We start from the raw sequence: 10,728 nt of genomic DNA, 5'->3' as shown, positions 1-10,728 counted from the left end.
GATAGGTTTGTCTATCATTCTGCCACGTCAGAAGGTGATTGCCCACTAGCACACGAACATATGTATACCAATACTCTTACATCGTATACTTTATATTCGAGTCTTTTACCTTACTATGAACTTATCATTCAAAATGTCGAAGAAATTATATACTAGCTTCATTGATTACATATTTTTGCTTACCCTTTCAAATAAGAACTCGTATTTCATCCATGTGACTATGTCTATGCAGTCATGTGAATTTATAAATTGGGGAGATGAGTCACGTACACTATATATGGTATTACACTACTATTGTTGATTGTACTCTAATTAACTGAGTACTAAAATCACTTTTCTTGAATTATTTACATGATAAAGTATATCAATTCGTGATTTGGATTACGATCTGCCAACGACTATGCAGTGATACATCTCTCAAACTAATTGTCTCTTCTAAGCAAGTAAAAAAGTCGGAGAAAAAAAAAGTAGGCAGTTAAAATAGAATAATGCCCATTTGGTACTAATTATTGGGAATTGTTACCCATTCTAATGAAAAACGTTTTTCATTGCCCATTTCAATTATTCTTACCAAAATTACTTTTCTATCCCTAACCTAACTATCTGATCTTATCCCTCCACCTCTAATTCACAATCTACTATCTCTCTCTCTTCTCTCTCCGGTCTCTCTCTCTGCCATCGTCCTTTGATCCATGTCTGCTTTGACCTCCAACAGCAACCGCACGCACGCCTCCAACGAACAGAAGAGTAGTGCGGTCGTCAGAGTCGCGTCGTCGTCGTCCTCTGATCCATCAACATCATCGTCGTCCTTGACCAGACCGGCAAACGCTACCGTTTCAGCCGGATCTAGGACTTCGTCACCGCCTCATCCTCCTCCTCGCCTCGCCGATCCAAACCGTAGGATCTGAGACTTCGTCACCACATCTCTCTCTCTCTCTCTCTCTCTCTCTCTCTCTCTCAAGCTCTGTCGTTCTGCTTCTTCTCCGATCCGGCCACAGAGTTCGCCTAGATCTAATCAAACTTAGTATTGGATCATCTCCATGCCGTTGACTAGGCGCTGATCTTCGTATTCGGATCCGGCTTCATAAAATTCGCCGACTCCGGCTTCATCAAATTCGTCAACTCCGGCTTCATCAACTTCGTCGGCTCCTACTTCATCCACATGGTTGAAGGTTTGAGAAAGACTGGGCTTGGTGCAGGTGAATTGGTGAAGGTGAATCTGTTTTGATGTGGATAACAAGTTTACTAGGAGTCAGTAATATGTTATTGGAGTGGATAAAAAGTTTATTGGGGATCAATAATATATTATTGGGGTGGATAAGAAGTTTACTAGAGGTCAGTAATATGTTATGGGGTGGATAAGAAGTTTACTGGGGTCAGTAATATTCTGGCGACCGGATTCCAGCGACCGGTGACCGGAGTCCATGGACCTGTGACCGGAGTCCGTGGACCGGTCACCAGAGTCCGGCAAAGTCCTATCTCTCTTCCATTTTCTCTCTCTAAATATGTATAAGACACAAGGGTAAAAGTGTCTCAAAAATATTATTTTATTATGAATTTAATAAATATTTGTGTATTTGAGCATAAATAAACTAATCTCTCATTCAATTAGAGTCAAAAGTCTTATTGTTATTCAAATGGGGTTTGACTCTTATTTTGTTGTGCAAATGAACATTTTCCCGGTTAAAATTTGCAACCGGTCCTAGTACAGAGGCCTAGACCCAAGCTTATTATCCAAACCGTACCCTAGACTCGCAAAGTCGGCCCAATTTGGAATCCATGCACCCCAATCATAGAACCACTTCCATTGCGGCCATATATGTCATCTCCTGCATCCTTTCTAGGCCAGACTGAGGTGGCCGCTTTCCCTTGGCACCTAATACACCATCTTGAGGCCTAGAGACCCGTTGGTGTACATGTCCGCTTGTGTGTAGGTATAACCTTCAATTAGATCATGCAAGTGCAGCAGTGTACACAATCCGGGTGAATTGCATCCTCTATCCCCTCCCTTCGCTTTCCACAACACAAATCAGGTTCCATCCGACAAAAGTTTGTACATCCTCGTCACCTCATGGACCATATTTGGGCCTGAACGGGTCGATCCGAAACGCGTGTCGTTTAGCTTATCCCTCTCTCTCTCTCTCTCGGACACACTATGCATCCCAAACTCTGAAACAGAAAACAGAAGAACTACATCCTCTAATCCATGGCGTCGTGTCGTTTACATTTCCCTCCTCTATCCTGTCCCTCCCAAACGCCACGTTTCTCGTCCCGAAACCCTAGCCCCCATCCTCTCCTACTTAATCTCACTCCCTCCTCTAATCCCCAAAAGGTAAATCTTTTTTTCCCTCTCTCCTTTTCCTTCACGCTCCTCACAGTAAAATTCTTTTACGCCTCTGTAACTAAACGACGCCGTTTTGTCACCCGCAGGTCTCTTGTTCCGGTACGCGACGCCCGAGATTACTCACCGTCAAGGCCCACATGACCACCGAGGAGAAGGCCGTTTCCGGCGACCGAATGCTGGTTTTACTTCTCACTTTGTTTTATGCTCTGTTTGGTTTTTTTTTTTTTCATTGCTAGAAAAAGTTGGATGCTTTTTGGTATTGAGTTTTTAGAATGAATTAATTTGGATGCATTGTATTGAAAAGTTTTTATCTTTAATGTTGTTGGCTTTATATGTTTGGAATTTGCTCCCAAATTTTGGTGCTTTTTTAGTTTGTGAAGGATATGCTTTTGTTTTTAATGGCTTGTTGGATTTGTTTTCAGGTGTTTGTGCCGCCGCACCCGTTGATCAAGCATTGGGTTTCAGTCCTGAGAAATGAGCAAACCCCTTGCCCCATTTTCAGTAAGTATCGAAACTGCGAAATGCGTGTTCTTTTTCGTGTTGGTTGCAAGGCGTGTATGATAAATTTGCTACAGCTACCAAGCATTGTAGAATGATGGGAAGAAGAACTATGGCTTTTGTTTTTAGTTTTGAGGTTATAAATAGTCAATCAAAGTTGAATAAGCATTATCTTATGGGGTAAGGCGTATGTTTGTAGGAAATGCGATGGCTGAGTTGGGGAGACTCCTTATTTACGAAGCTTCAAGAGATTGGTTGGTGAGTTTCCATATCTTACACACATAGCCACGGTAGTGATTGATATTACGTTCTATTTAGGGTTTATAAGGCATGCGTTCTCTTCTCTGTATGTCAGCCTACAGTCACTGGAGAAATTCAATCACCAATGGGTGTTGCATCAGTTGAATTCATAGATCCGAGGGAGCCTGTCTCGGTTAGTTCTCAGCATTGGTTGGTTGTTTTATGTGTCTTTTACAACTTTTTTATCTGATGATTGAGTATTGGATTCATAGATTATAAAAGCTTAGTCAAGTACTTCACTGGGCCATAGTCTAACATCTGAGTGTGATCTATTGATATTTTATTATTTTAGTTTTGCAGGTCGTTCCAATACTGAGAGCTGGTCTTGCTCTTATGGAACATGCATCATCTGTCTTGCCAGCAACAAAAACATACCATCTTGGTAAGAAAAGCTCCTGTGTTGCATACATGAAGTTCAAGTTTCTGCGTGTTTTTGTGTAAGTGATATTGGCTGATGTCCTTTACTTGCTCTACACTTAAGGAATGGCCCGAGACGAGGAAACACTTCTGCCAACAGTATATCTTAACAAGTAAGCATTCCTTGTTTGAATCACCAAATACTTAAGAGCTTCTTTTGTGTGGATGTTGTAATGCTTTGAAGTATTTCTCATTTTCATATTATGCATGATTTAAGTATACATCTCAGTTCTGAACTAGTCTTGTTTTGCCTTTTTCTTTCTATATCTCATTCCTTCTAAATGACTCTTTGTGCGACCCTTCTAACAAATCTTGTCAAATCTGTGGTAGGCTACCTGAAAAATTTCCTGAAGGATCTCGAGTATTTCTGTTTGATCCGATGCTAGCAACAGGTATTGATACCATACTCGTGTTGGTGTTCAATTGGTTTGAATAAAAGATGCGTCATAACTGACCAATTCATGTGTATTCATACTTTAGCAGAAACTATTGCAGTTTGCATTGAATTGTTACCTCTAGTTGACTCTCTCTCTCTCTCTCTCTCTCTCTCTCTCTCTCATTTTCATTCCAGGTGGCACAATAGTGGCCGCTGTGGACCTATTAAAGGAGCATGGGCTTGCCAACAAGCAAATCAAAGTGGTGAGTATTGTGATGGGATTCCTTATGCTTACTACAGTTGTCTTAAATAGTTTATGCATCCAGTGAATTATTTTCCTTCACAGATATCTGCTGTAGCTGCTCCTCCGGCCCTTCAAAAGCTGAGCGAGAAATTTCCTGGGTAATAATATTATGTATCACCGAGTACAATTTGGACAAAACCTTAGCATTCCTTAACTTGGTTTTTTTTGTTATTTTCTACACTGGACAGGCTTCATGTCTACGCTGGGATTATTGATCCTACTGTAAATGACAAAGGGTAAGTACCTCTCTTTGATGTAATGCAGCTAATATCTACTAAGGTATGCGATGTATTTGGCAAACAGGTTGAATATATTTTCATTTCTGCTGGTACTGATTTCAGGTTTATAATCCCTGGACTGGGTGACGCTGGAGACCGTAGCTTTGGTACCTAAAGTCAGTTCTCAAGTATGCGGCTTCCTAAACTTTAGCTTTGCTCTTGCAGTTTTGGGTTATTGAGGGGTTCTGAGAGATACCTTCAAACGTAAGGCAAGGTTAGTTCATTTGCGCAGTTTGGTACTGAGAGCATTGGGAACCAAATTCAAGTACCCTATGGATTTTGTATCAGGAGTTATTATTATTATTTTTTCTCTGAGCCTCAGCTATAGCAATATTATGGTTTTCATTAGCAATTTGAATTCAAACTCTCATCAGTCCCGGTAACGCGCTAAGCTCCAGTAGTCCAGTTCAAGTAAGTGACGCTGGAGTATGGTCCGGAAGGTGGTAGTCTCGTAGATCTAATGGTCAAATCTATCTAGAGCAAAAAAAATTACTACAAATAAGAACTTGAGCAGTACGTTGCAATGTTGGTGTGATTAGACTTGTTGCAGTAATGGAAAGTTGGAGTTGGTCTTTCTTATTTTTATTTTTTTTTTTGAATAGACTTGGAGTTGGTCTTAGACTCTTAGACATGAGGAATTTCACCTTGTTGACCATGTGTGAATTTTGGACGTGGGTTAGAACCTCGTATCTGATATGCTCATAAGCTCTTCACAATCTTCATCTTGAATAATGAATAAAACTCGCTTTTGTTTGTTTTTATTGCCTATATGAAACGATTGAACTAGAAAGAGAACAGAACAAGGAAAGGAGGATGAACATTACTAGGTCACAGCTAAAAGAACAAGTGATACATAAATTGATAAAATTCCCCTGATTTATGAGCATGATACAAGCAAATATACAAACACACACACACATCCATATGAATCGATCGAAACCTTCTCCACCCTTGAACATCCTAATTACTTGCCATCATATGCCTAGCTATCTATCTCATCAGAACTATCTCTTAAAACTAGCGGATATGTGGCGATGAAATTACTTTACACAAGCTTGAAGAAGAAAAGGAAATGACTTGCTTTTAGCATGCACTGGCACCCCCTCCTCCTCCACCACCGCCACCACAACCTCCTCCTCCTCCACCACCTAAGCCCGCTCCCCCGCCAAAATCAGTGGCGGTTCCAGTGCCAAAACCAGCGGCAATCCCACCATGATGATGATGATGATGTCTACCACCGGAAATTCCACCACCACCACCACCACCACCGCGTACACGTCCTCTAAACAAGAAACTCAAAACAGAGAATACAGCTATGAGGACAGCAAAAACTATCAGCACAATTTGGAATGTTTCCATCTTTGTTATCTATCTACTGGATATATGCCCTTCTATCTTCTTTTATACTACTCGGGATCAATCAAACCGTTTACTTTTCAGAATGAAAACTCACAGATATTAGGATTAAGTTTGAAGTTTCAAATCATGAACAGGTGTTTGGAAGCACGAGCAAAATCATTTAGTCAAATCAATAAGAAAGCAAACGCGATTACGCAAAGCTTGGTACTTTGGTAGTATTTGGTACGTGGATTTTCTCTTCGGGGTCTTTGACAGCTGACGAGTATCTCTATGCATATATGGACGAGAATAATTTGTCATATGATCGAGGAACATTAAAGGTTAACAGGTGTGGCGTTATTCCGTGGGGATATTATAATGTATGATTATATACATGGATACAGAGTTAGTTACGTAAGTAATATTTTTGTATAGGTGTGACATGATTGGAATGGCAGCCTGAAGGAATATATGTAGTTTAGTTAAACCGGTCAACGTAGGTTATTCCGGCAAACAGAGATATTGCATAGTACGTGGTCTCTGTAAGTTTATTTTGGCTTTGAAATGGGCTGAGATTAATAACCATTTACTACGTACTGTGCCACTGTAGTGTGTAATCTAGCACTAGATAGGAAGATGGACTATTTGAGAGGCAATTCCGGCAAACAAATCAGTTGAAGCTCAAAAATGGAACGCTGAAATTTTCCTAAATATATGATGTTGGAGTCGGAAAGATGATTTGAGAGAAAGATTATGTAAACCGGGAAGGGTAAGAGCCATAACCTAAGCACCAATCACAAAAACTGGGAATGCAGAAGATCGAGTAGGGTGTAAATGTAATACTCTACGTATTTCTACATAGTGGCATCAATAATTATATATACGTACTCCAAAATTAACCATCCTGTCACATAAGATCAAATAAGGCCATACCTCCATGAGGCTAAACATTACAGTGTCGAGTATCAACTGATTACAAGATATGCTTGAGTATCAAGCAACGAGAAGCTCTATATATATCATGTTTAAATTAAGAGAAGAGTAAGAAGAAAGCAAGCTGGGGGCTAACAGTGTATCAAATAAGAACTTCCATAATGATCAAACACCGGCATAGCCACCATCGCAGCTGCAGCTGGCATTTCCGGCGCGTAAACTGCCGCGTTGGCTGGGGTTGGTGCTGAGGCAGCAACATATCAGACCCACCAACACCATCAAACCCGACACCATCGCTATACCTTCTACCAAGTTCAGGTATTGCTTCATCTCTTAACCGCTCAGTAGTGCTAGTACTACTCTCCTTTCTGTAACTCTGGTACATATATATTACTCTCCTGTGGATTCTGTTAAGAGGGACAGAGACTGAAACATGGAGACGGAGACACAGTGGCGCACATGAACTATGTGCTCGAAAAAGGACCAAAATAACATGGAGCCAGACTGTAGGTGTAATGTAGGAGAAGGCCTCCCACTGTATTTGATGGTTTTGGTTTCGGAAAAGGTCATTACTTTGCTACTTTGCTGATCGATGCTTCCAGCTTTGTTCTTGAGAGCCAGATGGCCTCTATGCGCAATTATAAAATATTTAGAATATCAAAAAGGTATGAGCAAAATAACCAGCAGTATGATTGATCTATGCTTTAAAGAAAGCATAATGAATCAAACAGAGAATACCTCAAACTAAGAAATGAGTAAAAGACTTCAAATCTTGCAACAAAAGTTACCTTATTTTCTTTTCTTAACCAATGGTGTTGCGCCCGATATTCTTTGCAAAAGACCGATTGAAGTTATTATTATTAAGACCAAACCTATTGGACGAACCAATCAAGTGCCAACGTCATGTAAAAGGTTTGGAACGTGCGAAGGAAGTTGCTTCACATCATTATGCGAACGCAACAGGTTGGCTGGCTTGTTTTGAAGCAAACACCAAGCATCCAAAGACGTAAGCTAATAGATTGATTACCAACCTGTATTGTCCTATAGAAGTTATAAGCATATAACACGCCTACCTCCCCAAGAAGCAAAAGCAAAGATTTCGACCCAAAGAAAAAGAGGAGAAAGTAGTAATCCTGATTTTGGCCAATGAAAGTCTATCAAAAAGGAAGGTGAAAGAAAGGCATCATGTTGCTTTTCACATACAAAGGGTGCAGTACTATCCTTTTAGTCAGAAACTTTATTCTGGGATGGTGAAAAGAAACTTATAGCATTTTCCTAAAACAAAGCCAAGCACTAAGCAAAGGGAATCAAATTTCCCCAAGAAAGAAAGCACCAGGTCAACATCGAGTCTATGCACATCAAATGACTTTACAAAACATACGAAAACCCTTTCTATCATAAAAATAAAATTTAAACCCATGTACAGTAACATTTCAAACCAGGGAATGTAAAACTCATGCAGCTAAATCACTACCTTCTATTCAAAGCAACATAAAAAGTTATGAAAAGCAGAGGGACTTAAAGACACCGTCCATAATCCCATATATTCTAAGAATGTTAAAACACTACTGCACATAAGATCCTTCAATGTTTCCTAAAAATATGGATTGTGAAAAGGAACAATTTGCTTTACAGAAACAGGAGTTCATGATGATTCACATCCCGCGGGTGATCTTCAGATGTAGGCAGCTTTTACCCCAAGATTATTTTATAGCAGCTGTAGTGAAGCTCAAGCCCCAAATCACAACTTGTATGAGATTCACAATCAATAGCACGATTCCTAACAGAAGACTGTTGCTGCAAGAATCCAGACATAAAACTACGTTAATTCATCATCACTACTTGGACATTTATTTCAGTGAATACATTAGCAGCTGCAAACTAGAAAAGTATATCAGTAACAGCAAAGCATCATAAGCACAATAACTAGTAGCATCAAGGCAGCAGCAGCAACATTCACTCACATTATAGAAATTCCAGGTAAGTTACAGCTCACTATAGTTGCGCCAAACTTGACGAAATTCCTCGCGGAATGTGTTCAGACGTGCTTTCAAGTTGGGTGTCCTGAAGCTTGCATGCAGTAATGTAGCTGAGAAGAGAGGAAGTCAATCAGAAAAGTGCACAACATGCCAGTCAAATAAATGAAACTTTCTGAAACTACTTTTGTGGAAGTAACATACCAAGAAGTCCAAAGGAAAGTGCCCATGAGACAACTAAGAGGCCACAGGAAACAAACCACAGAATGAAACTCACTACAAAAAGAAGTTAATACTTATCAACGTTATTTAAATCCCATATAGCTTTCTATAAATACTCTAAAACAAATAAAGAAAACACGAATTTGCCTTCCAAGGTTTAATTACCAGAAGAGAATATCAAGACAAACACCCAACGAGGCCGACCACAAATGAATATCGCTCTCTTGGCTGATGGACGCCCACGAATTACAGGCCTGGAAATAACTAAACAATTATAAAAGCAACTACAGTGAACACATAGATAACAGATCCAACAATAAGCAAACAAACTCACGTAAGAGGAGGTCTCATCTTTGCAGCTAAATGTGGAGAGAATTGCCTCACAGATCTAGTTACTTTCTCACTAAAAGTACCTGCAAAGCTGTAGCAATAATACTTAACTACGATATTCTGGATAAACTGAAAGATGGCCACCACTAAGTGTATAAGGCATCAACTATATCAATCCTTCAAACTGGTCTACTTGCCAAAACTACTGGCAAAACAAGGGTAAAGTTGTAAAAAAAGGAAAATTGAAAATAAATGAAAAGAAAGATGCTTTCTCAACCATGGATGGTCACGCTCCATTCAGGAGAGGGAAGACATTAAAAAAAGAAGAAGAAGAAAGAACCCTCGCAGTTTTGCCATACCAACAATCACATAAATTTCAAGCCAAAAAAGAAATAATTGTTTGTTTACTGTGTTACAAGAAAATCTCCGGACTGGTGTTATGCACGTGGGGAGACTAGTACAGCTTGATGAATGAAGCATTCCAGGAAAAATATGATCCCAACCGAAATTTCAGCATTTTAGTGACATCTTTTTAGATAAATCAACTCCCCAAGCTACAAGTTATGAACACCTTACACCAAGGTACCATTTTCTTCATTACATGCTTCCTCGTCTATTTAAGGAACTATTTTTGCCATCTAATGTTTCTGAACAGATCAATAAGTTAAAATTAACACTTCAAAATACAGAACCAAAACTGACTCACATGGTCATTCTACAAAGATCAGTTATTCATAATATGCGGAAGCAGATATAAATCAATTACCAAATACAACACCAAGGTTGTGATAGTTAGTCTTTAAATTGGCATACAAATTGACAAACAATACCGATAAGCATGTCTAATCAATGCACACTAGAAAACAGCAAGAACAGTACATGAAGCAGATCCACATTCGGGGTAATGTCCATATACGCAAGTCGTGAAAAACACAGTAGAATCAAGTGTGTTACCTGTCATTCAGAAAAGCAATGCTGAGTGCCGTCAGAAAGGCAGCAACAATCGCAAGAGGCCTCGTTAGAAAAGCCAAACCTGCAGTCGAAAAAAAGACGAGTTAAGATCATCTATCTCCACACACACATACAGAGAGAAGCCACGAGATTAAAGTTATGCTTAGCTCACCGAGAATCAAAACAATCAAAAGGAAGTAGTTGGTTCTGTAGCTGCAAAACCACACACAATTTTCATCAAAACACATTAAATCACAAAACCTCTAATCCAATCACTTCAAACAGATACAAACTTGAATCACAGATTGATCATCATAATCAGCATCAAAAATATCTAATCGAATTGAAGATTCAAATGGGGAGAGAGAGAGAGAGAGAGAGAGAGAGAGAGAGAGAGAGAGAGAGAGAGAGAGAGAGAGAGAGAGAGAGAGAGAGAGAGAGAGAGAGAGTAGTAGAGTAGA

General features: G+C 39.6%; 2 protein-coding genes across 2 annotated transcripts in view; one reads left to right on the top strand and one right to left on the bottom strand.

The window, feature by feature from the left end:
- Positions 1-2,122: 2,122 nt before the first annotated feature.
- On the top strand, positions 2,123-5,101 carry LOC101307510 (uracil phosphoribosyltransferase-like). The gene is made up of 12 exons (XM_004302654.1): positions 2,123-2,332; positions 2,431-2,523; positions 2,767-2,845; positions 3,042-3,100; positions 3,198-3,275; positions 3,443-3,524; positions 3,624-3,672; positions 3,890-3,951; positions 4,131-4,198; positions 4,282-4,337; positions 4,428-4,475; positions 4,581-5,101. Exons 1-12 carry the CDS (start codon positions 2,207-2,209, stop codon positions 4,630-4,632), a joined length of 852 nt encoding a protein of 283 aa, XP_004302702.1. The 5' UTR covers positions 2,123-2,206; the 3' UTR covers positions 4,633-5,101.
- Positions 5,102-8,249: 3,148 nt separating this feature from the next.
- LOC101307223 (PRA1 family protein A1-like) overlaps positions 8,250-10,728 on the bottom strand; it is a 2,872-nt gene continuing 393 nt past the window's right edge. Inside the window, exons 2-8 of the mRNA XM_004302653.1 lie at positions 10,440-10,480; positions 10,271-10,349; positions 9,321-9,407; positions 9,152-9,240; positions 8,969-9,040; positions 8,753-8,877; positions 8,250-8,585 (exon numbers count right to left, since the gene is read on the bottom strand). Of these exons, the coding sequence (XP_004302701.1) occupies positions 8,774-8,877; positions 8,969-9,040; positions 9,152-9,240; positions 9,321-9,407; positions 10,271-10,349; positions 10,440-10,480 (472 nt within the window). The 3' untranslated portion in view covers positions 8,250-8,585; positions 8,753-8,773. The remainder of the gene's footprint in view (positions 8,586-8,752; positions 8,878-8,968; positions 9,041-9,151; positions 9,241-9,320; positions 9,408-10,270; positions 10,350-10,439; positions 10,481-10,728) is intronic.

Source organism: Fragaria vesca, linkage group LG6, assembly GCF_000184155.1.
Source record: "Fragaria vesca subsp. vesca linkage group LG6, FraVesHawaii_1.0, whole genome shotgun sequence".
NCBI lineage: Eukaryota > Viridiplantae > Streptophyta > Magnoliopsida > Rosales > Rosaceae > Fragaria > Fragaria vesca.
Note: the sequence above shows the minus strand (reverse complement) of the source record. Positions and strands in the feature narration are given on the sequence as shown.

Bases quoted from the DNA above. Each gene is read 5' to 3' on its own strand.
- LOC101307510 (XM_004302654.1), top strand. From the start codon at position 2,207: ATGGCGTCGTGTCGTTTACATTTCCCTCCTCTATCCTGTCCCTCCCAA. The intron at 2,333-2,430 runs GTAAATCTTTTT...TGTCACCCGCAG, and splicing joins CCTCCTCTAATCCCCAAAAG to GTCTCTTGTTCCGGTACGCG. The intron at 4,476-4,580 runs GTAAGTACCTCT...TACTGATTTCAG, and splicing joins CCTACTGTAAATGACAAAGG to GTTTATAATCCCTGGACTGG.